We start from the raw sequence: 16898 nt of genomic DNA, 5'->3' as shown, positions 1-16898 counted from the left end.
TTGGGTTTTTAAGAGCATGGGGGATGGAGGGGCTTTTTAGAACTAAAATCAAGCCAGGCATTGTAGTACATGTCTATAATCCCAGCACTTGAGAGCCTGAGGCAAGTTAATAGCAAGGATTAAGGCCCGACTGTGATACATATATAATCCAGGCTGCACAGGAGGTGAGGTCCTATAATGCGCTTGCTGCTCACTGTGATCTGGAGTTCAAACTCTGACACCACTAGGTCTGGGAAGTCCCACACTGTAAAGTCAACGTCAACATTTCACTCTGTGTCTCAGAGTGAAAGGAACAGACACCTCTGCAGAAAGCAAAAGCAGAGCGGCTGGGAAAACGTGTGCTCCACCAACCCGAGTCACAGATCCTTATGGGGGGAAAAATGTGTGCTCCACCAACCCGAGTCACAGATCCTTATGGGGGAAGGAAATAAAAATCTACCATGATTAAAAGTCAGCACACAGAACAAAACCAACAAAGATTAAACCTACCAAAGATTAAAATTATAGAATGACACTTCAAAAGAAAATGTTAAAGAGTAATTTTAAAAAAACAAACATAGGGGTTGGGGATTTAGCTCAGTGGTAGAGCGCTTGCCTAGGAAGCACAAGGCCCTGGGTTTGGTCCCCAGCTCCGAAAAAAAAAAAAAAAAAGAACAAAAAAAAAAAAAAAAAAAAAACAAACATAAAAGAAGTCAAAACTGAAGAAATTATGCAAAAGGTATACATAGACTTGACAAAGTTTTTATAAAGGAACTTCTAGAAACACTAATCATTACAATGTAAAAGCAATGGTCTATATAGCATGTCCCTCCAGGATCCTATAATGAAGCAGTGATTTAAAATATGTGGAGATGAGAATGAAGAGGTGGCTCATGATTAAGAGCACTGGCTGCTCTTCCACAGGTCCTGGGTTTGATTCCCAGACACCCATGGCAGCTCCAAGCTTCTGTAACTGTGGAGGGACTCTGAACAGCCTCTTCTGGCATCCTCACAAACCAGGCACAGAAAGCTCATGACTCACAGACAAATATGCAGACAAACACACATACACATAAAATAAAGTTAAATTAAAAGATAGAAAAAAATAAAGGATATAGAATAATAAAGAGAAGTGAGGTACAGGAACAGAAAGAGGGGGAAATACTTCATAATTTTCTGAGGCTACTAAAGCATGGTACTTGTCAGCTTAGAGAAAAAAAACATACTTCTACTTACAGGTCTACACAATATTTTGAAGCTTCAGGACGCCAGAGCTGAATGGGGAAATTTCAAAGTCAATCAGAGAAAAGACAGATGCGTTGGGAGCTGCAGAGGAACTGAGAGCAAACCTCTGTCCCAGCAAACTACAACACGGTAACAAAGATAACTAAGGATACTTGGGGGAATTACATTTATCTCACATGGTTCCTCACTTTAATTCTTTCAGCACTGAATAGTACAGAAAGCAGTCAAGACACCAGGAGGGTCAGCAAGCCAAGAGACTGTGTCAACATGAGGACACCATCTGAGATGGCCATCTGTAGACAAGGAAGGTCTCACAGCAACCAACCTGCAGTGCTGACGAACAGTACAGAAGCAGGGTCAGACAGAGTGACCAGAGTCACCATGCATGCAGGCATTTTATGGGCAATCTCAAAACTATAAAAATAAAAGTTAGACCTTTGAGTGGGTGTGGGGGAGAGAATTTGGTGAGAAATGTCACCACATACCAACCACCAGCTTCCCAACATCAGAAAGACAAGGTTGGTACTAATGAATTTAGAATGCACAACAAAATAAATCGTGTTCCTACTTCTTTTCAAAGACTTATCTATCTATTTATTGTGGAAGGGGGTGCATACCATGGTATGACTACGAACGGTGGAGAACGTCTTGCAGGAAGTCAGTTCTCTCTACCTCGGAGATTTCAGGGATCAAAGTCAGGTCATCAGGCTTGGTGATACAAGCCTTTACCTGCTGAGCCATCTGACAAGCCCTGCCAATTCTTAACTGGCACTCACCTGTATATTAAATTTCTGAAACATTATCTATCTCATTTCCCCATATGCCTTTTACTAAGAAAAGTTACCAATTATTTCTGTCCACTTCCATCCCTCGGGAGTGACTATGTGTGGCATATGTATACATATGTTTCTACAGCATGTGCATCTCCCTCGGTCACTCTCACTCTCGGTTTCTTTGAGACAAGGTCTATCACTACACCCAGAGCTCACTGACTAGGTTAGACCGACTGGCTTCTCAGCTCCAGGGATCCTCTATCTCAATCTGCCCAACGCTGGGCTCAGAGGCGTGTGCCACTGCAGTTGGCCTTTGTGTGGGGACTGGAGGAATCTGAACTCCGATTTTCATGCTTGCTTGGCAAGCAATTTGCCAACGCTCTACTCAGCCCACACATTCTTCTGCTGACTTTGTAGTTCTTTACATACAGAGATCCAATTTTCTTTAAGCACTAAATCAAGATCAGTGTTTCCAGGAAGTCTTAAATTTCTACAGTCTAAGCCTCATTGTTGTCCTTAAATGTTCAACTTCTATCCTAGAAATGCTACTTAGATGTGTCTCTATCCATAGCATATCCTGACACCAGGGCACAAGCTGTCGAGATCAGAAAGAAACATGGTAGGCTCTTCTCAACAATCCAGCACTGCTCTGCTGCTCGTTTTTCCTGTGAAAAAGCAACCTTCAAGTACATTTCTCCTTCTAAAGTCAAAGATGATGCATTCTACAAAATATGCACATATAAATATAATATCTCACATATAAAAATAAGCTGAGTGCGTGAGGCCATTGTTTTCATCTTTGACGGTACAAAAGTGGGGTTTAAAGCCCCTTTTCTAGTCTTTTCCTTGCTGCCAATGTTAAGAGGAGTCCATATGCTCAGGGCTAAAAATGAACAAGGTTAAGCCAAAGGAGGTCAGACCTCATTAGCACAGTGAGGACTTTAATAAGAAATGAAAACGTGGCTCACAAAACGACTAATGTACTGTCTTGACTATCCCATAATTACCTTTTTGCTGTAGTATCATCAGAATAGGCTAGGGATAAAATTTATGAATTTTTAAAAAATAACAAAAATATTGATGAGATTTTTATAAAATCTAAATATATAGATATATTACAGCCAGAGATGAGAAGATGCAATGATGGTAAGACCTTAATTCTCCATAAATTAATCTGCAGATCTCACACAACTCCAATCAAAATCCCAGCAGGCTATGTATGTGATAAAATATTGCAAAACGATAACGATATTCAAAGAGTGTTTAAACGAGCGCACGCACAAGCTGGTAAAAGCGGCCTGAGCGCCAATCAGCTGTGCAGATAGGCTATGGCCACAGGACGGCTGAGCAGACAGGGTATGGCCCCAGGACGGCTGAGCAGATAGGCTATAGCACAGGACGGCTGAGCAGATAGGCTATGGCCACGGGACGGCTGAGCAGATAGGCTATGGCCACGGGACGGCTGTGCAGATAGGCTATGGCCACAGGACGGCTGTGCAGATAGGCTATGGCCACAGGACGGCTGAGCAGATAGGCTATGGCCACAGGACGGCTGAGCACATAGGCTATGGCCACAGGACGGCTGTGCAGATAGGCTATGGCCACAGGACGGCTGAGCAGATAGGCTATGGCCACAGGACGGCTGAGCAGATAGGCTATGGCCACAGGACGGCTGTGCAGATAGGCTATGGCCACAGGACGGCTGAGCAGATAGGCTATGGCCACAGGACGGCTGAGCAGATAGGCTATGGCCACAGGACGGCTGAGCAGATAGGCTATGGCCACAGGACGGCTGAGCAGATAGGCTATAGCCACAGGACGGCTGAGCACATAGGGTATGGCCACAGGACGGCTGAGCAGATAGGCTATGGCCACAGGACGGCTGAGCACATAGGCTATGGCCACAGGACGGCTGAGCAGATAGGCTATGGCCACAGGACGGCTGTGCACATAGGCTATGGCCACAGGACGGCTGTGCAGATAGGCTATTGCCACAGGACGGCTGAGCAGATAGGCTATGGCCACAGGACGGCTGAGCAGATAGGCTATGGCCACAGGACGGCTGAGCAGATAGGCTATGGCCACAGGACGGCTGAGCAGATAGGCTATGGCCACAGGACGGCTGTGCACATAGGCTATGGCCACAGGACGGCTGTGCACATAGGCTATAGCCACAGGACGGCTGAGCGCGGGACCTGAGGCTGCACTACACTTCCTGCCATCTCCCCAAGTTTAGAATTTGTGTTAATTAAAAAAAAAAAAAACCCTACAAAAATTCCAACAAGCTTTTATATTTACATTGAAAACTAATCCTGAAATATGTATAAAAAGCTGAGGCTATAACTAGAAAAGGCGATTGTGAAAAACATAGCAATGCTGGAACATACACATTATCTGATTTCAACTTTCAAATCACAGTGATCAGGACAGTGAAGTAGCTGTGAAAGTACAGCCCACATCAGCAGAGGAGAGCGACCCCGCACAGGGTCCGGCTATGTACTGCTAAGTGGCTTCCCCTAGATGCCAGCAGTCATCTGTGATCCACGTACACTCAGCTTCAGAAGACACTTCGTGGTGTCAGACGTCACAGGAGTAACTGTGGCATGAAGTGGAGCAGCACTAACGTGGTTCAGTGTGGGGGACACCAGGGAGCCTCTGTAATGTCCTGGAAATGTATGGAATGGTCCATCTTACTAAGACACTGTGTCCAGTATACAGCTGTATACATTGTCAGAACCACATAACTGAAGCATATAATCTGTGCTTCACTGTACGTTTTAGAAGAGTTATCTATTTATTTAGTGTCTGGGTGCCAGTGTGAGATCACCTAGAAGCAGGGCTGGAGATGACAGCCTGTGGCCTGACGTAGTCCTGGGAGTCCGCCAGAGCAGTGCCTACTCTTACCCAATGAGCCACTTCTCCAGACCCATGTACTTTTTAAAATTATACAACAGTAAACAGATTTATAAAATATTTGTGTCTAAAAACTGGAAGAAAATATATCATCACATTAAAAGTATTTATTTTAAAGTATTTTTTCTTATGTTTACTGTCTGTAAGATAAATATGCTGGCCCACCTATCCTTTCAGAAGCTGCCCTCAATCTGTAGCACTTTGAAGGCAGAGCTCTTCATGTCTTCCTAATAATGCTCAGTCCTCAAAAGGAGCTGATCTCACCAGTCCTTGTGCAGTCTTGGCAGGGATTGGGGCCCAGCCCCTTCCTGTTACTCTGCCGCTGAGCTGCTGTGAGCAGAACACGCCTCCCACCACACACTACCACGGCCATGAGGTACTGCACCTCCACAGGCCCAGAGGTCAAGTGTCTAGGCCTGGAAACCTTTCAAGCTATGAGCCAAGCTTAAGCCTTCTTTTTCATTAAGTCGTTTTTCTCAGGCGTTTTGTTATAGCAACAAAGCTCAAACACCTTAGCTTACTTCAAATAACCTTGGAGCAAAGTCCCAGGATCCCTGAAACTTCCTGAGATTCTTTTTGGTCCAGGAAGTCAAAACTATTTTCAGAACAGTACAAAAAATGCTACTTTCCACCATGACTAAGCCTCAGCACAAACCGAGGAAGTAGACACAGTAACTAGCACTCGTGTGCTCCTCGCTGCCGCAGATTCAGAGGGCACACCGTTTCTACCAGAGAATGTCTTTGTTGGAGTACAACATTACTAGTTTTATTACATCTTGACCCCGCAATCCATACCATCTCATACCCTATGTGATGAAACTAGACGTGCACACAGACACTTGTGCAGTGCCCAGCTCTTCTGCCACTGGGAGCTGCAAGCCGAGCCAGCCACTTCTCCATGGTACACCAGCTTTACTCAGAGCGACCGCAGGGAAACTGGGCTGCTCGTGACTGGGTACGTGACAGACATTTTCTTGAAAATGAATTAAATGCATGTCACACCAATCAAACAACTGATAGATAGATAGCGTCTGTGGCAGCCACGCATCCAGCCAGCACTGTCAAGCAGAATCAGACTCCTGGGAAGCCTGTTTGGGGCTTTTGAAGAAGACCCAGACAACATAGGAAACCTGCATTTTCCCAAATGGCCAAAGCATGATGACAAAAGCCATGCGAGGATGACAAGACTGAGCGCCACTCCAGCTTCACATGCAAGGAACCGGACAGAAGCCACCCCTTCTCAAGGGGCAGAGAAGAGTGCTCTCTCTTCTCCAACTCCACCTATGTGAGACCAGATCGTTCTCATGTATTTCAGCCAAACATTGCCACAGGCTAGAAAAGTAGAACTGAGATTCTGTGTTCGTTAACCAGACAGGAAACACACTTCAAAACACACCAAGGCCACCCTCATTCGATTTTTTGTTTAAAAAAGTTATTTTTCATTAAAATGTGATTTATTCTAATATGAACAGTTTATTACTAGCAATATTTTTTATTTCGCAGATATATTTGCTACTGTGAACAGCAATGAGTATCACTAGTATATACAATGTCAGGGTTCTGTAGCAAGTATTTCTGCCCTTCCTCTCAGATCCGTGGTCATGACTGTCAGAACTACAGGACACGTCTAGCACTGCTACTCCCACAGGAAAGCCTTCTATGCCCCCAGAGCCCATGCTGTTGTATTAACCCATGTCCCACAAGTTTGGCCCTACTTATCCAGCAACCTTTTTTCTCCATGTTCCACTCCGAGTGCCTTCCATGCTTGTCAACCTCTTTTCTTCCTCAATCCTTTACCCATCATTACATATCACCTGGATGGCTGCCCACTCTCTTCCCTGCCTCCTCCAAGTTACCTCAGTGAGACCACTGAGCCTAACATATTAGGCTTAAATGGGTATCCTTTAACCTACAGGCAGTAAAGAGAGAGTGTTCAGGTAAAGACGGTGGAAGATTTACACAAATAAAAACAAAACAACTCAGTCCTTCAAATTCCTAAGAAGAGTTTAAGCAACAATAACAACAAAAATGTCTTTCTGAAAACCAGTCACATAGTTACAGGACAAAGGCAGCCAGCACCACTGCACTGGGACCCTCATCTAGAATCGCAGGTTGAAGGATCTGCGACAGAAACGGCCTCTTCCAGACTATAAAAAAGAACTGTAAAAGCAAACAACAGCAAAAGAAAACACAATTCCATTTCTTGAATTTAAGGTTTCTTTTCCTATTGCTGAACAAAGTTCTTTCCCTAAAAATTCAATCATGTTTTCAAGCAGCAACATATAAAGAAGAACTTAGTGGTGAATTTTTAGAGTTGAGACTCCCTTAGAAAGTACTTTGAACCAAATGGTTTTTGAGTCCCCCAAACACTGAAATATTACATATGCATAGTGGGATTTTGGGCTCAGGACCAAGTTTAAAGATGAAGTTCACCTGTTTCTTGCCCCCTGTTCAAACTGCTTAGAGGAAGTGTTACTAACGTCTTCTCAGTATACCTATATCCGGGCTGCATCAGTGAGATCAGAACTGAACTTCCCACCTGTGACATCAATCTCTGCTACACTGCTTTGGATTTCGGACTACTTTGTATTTCAGTCTGTTGGATTAGGGGCCTATCACACCCATTTATGGCCATGAAATCTTCAGCATAAACGACAGTGACTTCTCGTGCATGACAATGCTGGAATGTCTGGCGTTCTGCGCTCACTAATGCCAGAGCCTTAGGACTGACCCAGCAGCACTGTGCTGTGAGCTCTGCCCGTCGGAAACAATGGTCTGTCCTGCCACTCACGGAGCTGCCATTCTCCTGTGTCTCATACTTCTTCCTTCCAGATACTCACTGAGACTCTATGTATCGGTCACTCTTCTAGGCCCTCAAGATACAGCGCTGAATCAAGCAAAATCGTTCTGGATTTACACTCTGGTAAAACATGACATGTAGTGAGTGACACAGGCTATACTGAGAAACTCAGAAAAATGGGGAGAGCTGAACTGTCTATGAATGTAACTAAATGAGAGCCTGGTGCTCGCATGACTTCTCTGGATGCCAAGAGCTGCTGGCACAGGCAGAGTAGACTGTGTGGACACTGCCAGGTTGCTATCAGGAACTATCTCATGTGAACACTCCTTCTAATCGGATGCTTGAATTCCGGGAGAAAGGGCCTCCTCTAAGTTAGTTGATAGTACTTTGTTGGGATATCTTTTCTCATTCTAAATATTTTTTCACTTTCGGTGGCAAATTGTTTAATTCTAATTTACTTGTATTCCTAATATTCCAGTTCTACCAAATATGGATATTTTCCAGAAAGATAGATATTGGGTGGAGGGTAATGGACAGACTTACTAAAAGTGATATGAGAACTTGAAATCCTAACTATAACCCTTTTTATGATACTAAGTGTGTAGCTTCGACACGATGGAAATGAAAAGACACGCCATCTAGAGGCCAGGAAGGGAGGCAGACATTCTGAGTAGAGATGGGAAGTGAGGAAACAAAGATGAGGGGGAGGGGTAGCAGGAAAAAGATAGTCACACTAGCAGCAATTGGCCACACAGTTCTAACACTTTCCCAGACAACACCATCACAACAGGAGGACCTACGGCACACAGAGGAGGACGGGGTCATGGAGCTAGTAGGTCGTGACAACAGGGAGCCTGTCTCCAGAACGTGCTCTTTAGACTGCCATGACACCACAGACAGCTCAGCTGTGGAGAGTATGAGAATGAGGAAGGTTTTGGTCTCAAACTTGGATAACAAAAAGTAGACATACATCTTACATTCCTATAAATACTGTGTACCAAACCCTGCCATTTCTACCACCCACTGTCCCCAATACATCTGCTTTCTATTAGAGCTGGTCAGTGTATGATTGCTGGTCAATCCTTTCTCACAAGACAATTTCCCAATTATTCATCTCAATACAAATCATGTAAACGATGTACATTTACAAAGACTACACACGAACCACACAAAGACTGAAAGCAAACTGTTAGGAATTGTAATGCAAATACCCGTGTTTTCTGATGGCCTTAGGTGACCCTCATAAAAGGATCACTCGACTTCCCCCCACAAAGGAGGTCACAACCCGGAAGTTGAGAACTATTGCTCTAGACTTCGCTCTCCACAGAAGCACAGTGAGCAGGACTCCTGCCAGCTATGGCCGGCTGTTCTTAAGTTCTTCATCTGATGGGAGGATGGACAACAGTCTGACCAGGTAAGGTGACAGAAGCCTGCAATCTCAGGATACAGCAGGCAGCTTAGGCTACAAGACTGTCTGCCTCAGAAACAAACAACGGACAAACTACCAACATGGCCCTGAGAGCTCTACAAAGTTTTCTTTTGTGAATGCTAACTATAATGGAAAAGCCATCTTTGTTGACATCTGGAGACCTTGAAAGACACAGTCACAAGGAAGCTAACGCACATTTCTTTAAACACTACATTGATTTTCTGGCTCTATTACCTATGCCTCGATGTTTTCTCCTGCCCAATTTCCCACCTACTTCAAATCTTATGTAGATGGATACACAAGTGGGGCTTTGGGGCTTAACTACACTGTAGCCTTTACTTCTGAGGCAATGACTTTCAGCCATACGTAGACTTAAAAAGAAAATATTGGGGACTGGGGATTTAGCTCAGTGGTAGAGCGCTTGCCTAGCAAGCACAAGGCCCTGGGTTCGGTCCCCAGCTCTGAAAAAAAAAAAAAAAAAAAAAAAAAAAAGAAAATACTGTCAACATTTCCAAAGTATGTCCTACAGGACACTAGTTCTAAGGAGAAGCAACAGGTATGGAGAAAAAGAACCCAATAACCAAGCTAGGCTTGAAGTTTGCTGGGTCGAGCAGAGTTTGGCAGGCTTAACACAGTACTATTATTACTATTAATACTTTATTACTATTGTTGTTATTGTTGTAAGGCATGTTTGTGGGGGTCAAAGGCAACTCTACAGAGTCGGTTTTCTCCTACCACCTTATGTAGAGTCAGCCTCAGACTGCAAGGCTTTAAGGAAAGCTCTTTACCTGCTGAGTCCTTTCACTGCCTCTTGGGTCTTTACTGTACCCATGGTGTGGCATTCCCTGGAGCATCTGTGTAGGGACTGTGACTAAGCCTGAAAATCTAATCCAGAAGTCAGAGATCGCTCCAACGACTCAAGCTATAACACACTGTCAAAACGGAGGCCTCCCTAATGGGCGATAAGATCAGTGCAAGGCAAAGGGACAGAGCTCAAGAGAACACAGGGCTTGGCGTAGAGCTACACGGTAGGATTCCTGAAATAAACCTAGAAAAGCAAAGACTGTAGGGGCAGCAATAATTTGAACTAAACTGGAAAAGTGCCATGTCTATGGAAAGACAGTACAACACACAGAGATATTACATGCAGACAGTATGAACTATACAAAACGTCCCAATTTCTCCAATACAGTTCCTCCAATGATAAACCTATGCTCATTACATTCTCATTGAGAACATAAAGAATCCTTACATCCATGTCAACCTTTTAACAGTAATACAGCATATTCATCTAAAAGGTTCACACTTGAGAACCATGGAATTGATATGTAGCAGAGGATGGCCTCGTTGGGCACCAAAGGGAGGAGGAAGCCCTTGATCCTCCCAAGGCTGGACCCCCAGCGTAGGGGAATGTCAGGGTGGGGAGGCAGAAAGGGGTGGGTGGTTGGGTAGGGGAAAGGGGATAACATTTGAAATGTAAATAAAAAATCCATAAAAAAAATCATATGAAAGAAAGAACGAACCAAGGAATTGAAAGAAAAAAGCTAGTCCCCCCCTTTCTATAATCTATTAGGTAAGTTTATGATTTTGTGTTTGGGCTGCATTCATAGCTATCCTGAGTCGTATGGGGCCCGTGGCTAGACATGCTTGCTGGGCCATTTCACAGGAAAAAAGGAAGAACAAACACATATAACAATGTTTCTTCAGAGCACTTCATGATCTCTTGGGGCCATCCGCAGCTCTACCTGTCTGCCTCACGGCTCCTAGGTAACCCTTGTACAAATGCTTCATGGCTGATAACGACTGTGCACGGTTACACGGCAAGTCATAGGTAATATAATTTCTCTCTTTAAAAGTGTGTGTTCACGTATTCTCAGACAGTGCAGATGAAATGGACCACATTGGCTGAAACGAAGGAAGGGACGAGGGAAGGCGGGACAGAGGGAGGGAAAGGGGAAAAAAAGAAAGGGGAAAAAACTTATTTTCGGGGTAAAAGTCAAGTCGTTCACTTTGCACCAACTAGAAGGACCTGTGATGGTAAGAACAGTAGCAGAAGTAGCCCTGTAACGATAAGTGTGTTTTATAAGCTGCATAGGTGCCGGATCCCAAATCGTCAACATCCCAGGTCAGCACTCTCTATAAACAAGCTACAAATACAGTAACTGTTACTGCAGTGGGTGGAAGAGTTTTCAAAATAAAAATCCCTTGAAACACCAACCTCCCAAGAATTACTATAATTAGGTCTAACTTACTTACTTAATAGACCCACCACTCCATTTTTAGCGCCTACTCACTGACAGCTTAAGGAGCAACAACGCTCATACACCGGCTTTTAGAAACAAGACTCACTTTTCTCCAGCTCATCAGCGGCGTGTGTGTCAGAAACACCTAACAGCAAAACAAATGTGGAAAAGCTGTATCTTCACGGCGAGGCTTGGTTGTGAAAAGGTAGGTAGGTTCGGCTCTGGGCTGTTGAGGTGGCAGGAGGTGAGAGGCAGACTCCACATAGTGATTCTCTGGGACAGAGACATCACCAGGGTCTCTGGTGATTGAAAGAGTCTGGCAGGCAGGAATCAAGCTTCGATTTTCTGATGTGCACTGGCAGGCTACAAAACCAAGTGAGTGAGGAGCTGCCAAAAGAGCCACACAAAACTCAGAGTGTGCCACAGTCCAAATGCCCAGGGCTAGTGGGCCTCAGTTTCTTCCCTGGGAAATTCAGCATCACGTAATCTGTCCGAGTCCATGTTTACAGAGACGGTGCCTTCCACTGATGGAGAATCCAGCCTACAAACTAGTCAGCTTTTACCTTTGCCATGAACCAACTTTAGAAAGTTAAACCTCCTTATGCCTGCTTCTTCAACTGCATCTGCCTCACAACATAGTTGTAGGAACAGGGAGGAAACTTCCAGTAAGTACATACCAGATAGCAAGCACTTCGGACGTAGTTAGCTACATCATCATGAATGGCTGACAAGATTCATCGACCTGCCAGACTTCTGTTACATTTAGAGAGAAGAATTACAGACTCGAATTTTTTTCTTTTTAGTCAAGCAAGTTACCATCTATATTAAATGAGTTTGCTTTGAGACAGTCTTATTCTGTTACTCATACTCACCACATAGGCCAGGCTGGCCCTGAACTGGTAGCCAGCATTCTCCTGCTTCAGCTTCCCAAGGGCTGAGATTACAGGCATGTGCTGGGAACACATATATTTTTCAGTATACAGGATGTTGCTGTCTTCTTCTTGATTTTTTTAGGTTTGTTTTTAAATATGGTAGACACATAGCTAATTATTCCTATCAGGAACCTACCTATAACCCTGGTAAACATCATTCTTGGCTACATAACAATTTCAAAGTCAGTCTGGGCAACACGAGACGACCTCAAGAACTAGAAACACACACACACACACACACACACACACACACACACACACAGAGGCATACGCAAGTGTGCCAAAATTTCTCTGTACACATTGCTACTTGAGACAAAATTTAACTTCTCATCTACTATAATCAAGATTCCCCCAGACAGTTACTAGATCTTGGATTTGGATATATTTCTACCTTAAGTCAAGACCAAATTCTAAAACACCATTATTACTCTCGGGACTGTCCCAAGCCTCTTAACTGCTCGTTCCCCACAATGCACTCTGGCCATCATGACAGGGAATGTTTAAAGTCCAAGTATTCGTGTGTGTGTGTGTGTGTGTGTGTGTGTGTGTGTGTGTGTGTGTGTGTGCGTGTGCACATGCGTGCATGTGATACATGTCATGTAACTCCTGTAGTACCCTCATTCCACTTTTCATGTGTTCTGAGGATCTACCTAAGCAAGCCTGAGCCTGAGCCTAGAAGTCCGAGTCTAAATCAGATATAGTATGCATGGCCGCACCTCTCCTGCTCAGGGGGCATAGGGGGAGAGGATTATGACTTTCATGCCAGCCTGAGATACACAGCAAAACCCTGTATACTGAAAAGTAAAACAAAAAGGAAGGGAAGAAACGGGGCCTGGAAAGACAGCTCAGCAGCTAAGAGCACAGGCTGTTCTTCCATGACTCAAACCTGGTTCCCAGCACCCTTGTCAGATGGCTCGCAACGCCTGGAACTCCAGCTCCAAGCAATCTGATGCCCTCTTCTGGGCTCCATGGACACACACACCCACACACGCACACACACATACACACACACACATGCACGCACGCACGCACGCACGCACATGCACACACTTTAAGAAAGAATGGAAAAGTCCATATCTTAAGCTTACTCCCCATAAGACCCCCAGCTAAAAGGTCTACAGGAACCAGGGTCCACGGCCAGGGTCTCTGTGGCTGCTCAGGCTCCGTCTTCCTCAGGTTCATACTGGTGTCTCTGGCCTTTGAATCACCATCCCCCAATGTGGTATCATCCCTTCTCATCACTGCCCTGAGCAGGGTCCTATCATCTTTCAGATCTTGTCTAGAAGCTGAGAGACCGGAGCAGGATAAATCAGGCCCTCTTGTTCTGCGCTAGCAACCTTGCCGTCCTCTTTATGGCAAAAAAAATACAACTGGAATAAAGGGACTGAAACTGCTGTTCAATGTTGTTCTTGTCCAGGACAAAAAAAAAAAAAAAAAAAAAAGACTTCAAATAAATCTGGGTCCATTGCTGTCTTTAGCATGCCAACACGTGGCTGCTAAGTTATACACTGTAGTTTTGCTCAACCCACCTTTGTCAACAGAGGAAAGTGGTGTGCTATGTGAGGGACCTGAGTTACTGGCTACCTTACCTTACACATTCCATTGGGGCAAGAATAAAAACTCATTGCTTTAGCATGGACAAAAAACAAAGGGAAAACTAAACTTTCCAACGTAATACTAAGTTTCTCTGGGCATCCTCAGGTGTTCTGGAAAACTTTAGTTACCAAGTAAGTAGATAGGCAACTAAATCAAGACTGCTGCCACCTTTGGCACCATCCACCTCCCTTCTTGGCAGACTTCGTGAGGCCAAGAGTTGAGCTGGCCAGAGAGGAATGATTTATCCTCCCACATTTAGAAGTGGTCCCTTTGCAACAGAAACGCTGGACTGCTAAACAGCTTTGAATTCTAACCCTGTCAAACCAATACTCTTCCTAGATCCTCGATTCAAAAAAAAAAAAAAAAAAAAAAAAAAAAAAAAGTAAAGAAACAACTGATTCCTATGTTGATCCCTATGTGACACTGACAAAACCAAACACCACTACCCAATTCTTCTTGGAGAAATAGAAAAACGAAGTTGCTTTCCTACCTCCAAAAACATCTCTCTCTCTACAAAACAACAAGACTACTTGGAAAAGCATAAGAAACTGACAAGCAGATGTTAAGAGGCTAAAGGCTAAGACTGTCGATGGAGGCTGCCCAGCGTTAGGACAGATCCAGCAGGCCCAGGCGGACAGCAGCTCCTAGCCACCGGCCAATGATCCCAGGTCCCGGAGGGGCACGTAGGTTTGTCAAACGCCAAGCCCCAGCACCTCGGTTCGTCACACAGACCCTGCCCAGGCAACAAGCACCCAGCCCCGCTCCGCACTCCCAGGAGCGCCGCGGCTCCAGAGGCAGCCCTTCCCGGGACTGGGCGCAGTAGAGGCTGGGGTCAGAGACCGCGCGTCCCGGACACCGCTCCGGTGAGGACGCTGAGGGCTGCGGTCCCACGCCTGCCTCTTTGTTCCGTCCGGGCGGCGCAGGCCCCGGCTCGGCGGCCCCTGCCCTCACCTTGTAGACGTCGCCGTAGGTGCCGCTGCCTATGCGTTGGATCAGCTCGAAGTCCTCCTGCGGGTTCCGGCGGGACAGGTCGAAGCCCGGGTTCATGGCGGGCCCAGGTGCCCCGCCTCCCCTCCCGGCCCGGGAGGGGGGGCGCTCAGGGGGGCCGCACGGAGGGAGCGCCCCGGCTTGCCAGCTCCGCCGCCGGTCACAATCGCCCGGCTGCACGCCGCGGCCGCCGCCGACCACGACGAGCCGCCCGGCGTCCCCCCCCCCGCCGCCGCGCGGAGCCGGGTCACACCACCAGGGAGAGCGCGCCCGCAGCCCCTCGCTCGGGGTGCAGCTCCAACATGGCTTCCGCCCGCCGCTCCGCCCGCCCTCCCGTTCCCGGCCCGCGCGCCACTGCGCAGCCGCCATCCCGGAGGCCGCGCGCTCCCGGCGGGCCCTGCGCGCTCCCGGCTTGCGAATCTGTCCGTACGCGCTGGACGCGCCAGACTCCGGGTAACAAAGTTGGACTCCTTGCTTCTTGTGGCCCCAGCGCCTGAACAGGTAGTAGTTGCAATGCACAAGATGGCATTCCCCAACTTTTTAGGAGTAGTCACACGCGGGCTACAACGAGAGCCGCGACCCTTTTTCCAAAGTTTAGGGGGAGGAGGTCCCCACCAGGAAGGTGAGCAAGACCCTGGAGGGCAGTGACACTTGGGTTCTTGACTGGGGTGCACAGAGAACGGGGGTGGAGATGAGGGTGCGAGGGGAGTCCATGGAGGGCGTGGGCGGAAAGCAGTGCAAAACCAAAGCCGTGATTGACCTCTGTCCAGGGAGAAGGCTGGGTTGTCAAAGCCGGGGGCGGGGACTAAGCAAGCTGACAACCCTGAGACTGGGGAGGTTGTAGAGGGTGTGGCCTGGACAGGATCTATTCCCACACCTGAAATGCAAACACGTGACCATCCCGAGGCTACGTAGCTGCGACCTTACCTGCCCAGCGCTCCACCCAGCATAAGATCCAGATAGCCAGCATTATGTCCAGACTGCTAAAAGTTATCTCAGAAAGGATGTAGGTAATGGAAGGGTCATGTTGGGTTCTAAGTAAACTTAACTACTACGCATTTCCAAAAACTGTAGCCATGTCACCGAGGACCACTCCGGCGGTCCGTTGGATTTTTTTTTGCTTCAAAAATGCTCTTCTGATCTCTTTAGGAACCACACCTAAGGACTAATGTGCCTTTCTGCCTAATTCCTTCTCAAAAACTAGGTCTCATCACACCTGTTAAGGAATAGTTGGACGAACTACTTAAAGTTAACGACCTCATATTTTTTTTTAAAACTTTTCTATCATGTTACTTACGGTAAAATTACCTATTGACTAAATTTGCAAATTGTTTACTCCACACCAAATGTGATGGCATATGCCTGCCATCCAAGCACTTGGGAGGCCGAGCTGGGGCATCTCTGTAAGGGCAGCAGCAACCTTGACTGCAGAGTCAGGACGTGTGTGTTTACTGGAGTAATTGACTAAAAGCTGTTGGGAAATGGCCCTCTCTGTACCACATAAACTGCCTTCCAATTGTACAGTGTTTAAGTATCCTAAAGCATCAGATTGTGACAGTGTTGCTTACATTGATGCCCCAGGAGTGCAAGTCACAGGATTAATTCAGGAGAAACCTTAAGGCCGTGCTATCTGAGCTACTGGGGACATGCGTGGTTTTCCCAGCTTCTTTCTCCTGGGTGAAGGCACTAGCAGAGGCTGAGGAGCAGGCCTGCCTTCTGCCTGTGCTGTGGGTGGAGGGAGAACTGCTTGTCTTCTTTAGGCTAAACAGGCAGATAATTAGTCCTGGATTCAGATAAGGAGATGTTAAGTCTCCCAAATCCACACCAGCTCTGCTTGCTTTCTGCCCTTTTCCTGCTAAAGAAAGAAAGAAAGAAAAAAAAAAAAAGCCAAGTTTCCAGGACTGAATCACTTGCACCAGAAAGTTCTAATGGTTTCACTGTTTTGTTTGCTGGGATTATCATCTCTGCAGATAACCGAGTGTTTGCATCACTAATAGGCTT

General features: G+C 46.2%; 1 protein-coding gene across 1 annotated transcript in view; it reads right to left on the bottom strand.

Annotated features, from left to right (window-relative positions):
* Positions 1 to 15222, bottom strand: part of Map4k3 (mitogen-activated protein kinase kinase kinase kinase 3) — a 169128-nt gene extending 153906 nt beyond the window's left edge. Inside the window, 1 exon segment of the mRNA XM_032908817.1 lies at positions 14862 to 15222. Coding sequence (XP_032764708.1) covers positions 14862 to 14957 — 96 coding nt within the window. The 5' untranslated portion in view covers positions 14958 to 15222.
* Positions 15223 to 16898: the final 1676 nt, after the last annotated feature.

Source organism: Rattus rattus, chromosome 7 (assembly GCF_011064425.1).
Source record: "Rattus rattus isolate New Zealand chromosome 7, Rrattus_CSIRO_v1, whole genome shotgun sequence".
NCBI lineage: Eukaryota > Metazoa > Chordata > Mammalia > Rodentia > Muridae > Rattus > Rattus rattus.
This window is presented reverse-complemented; position numbering and strand designations above follow the sequence as displayed.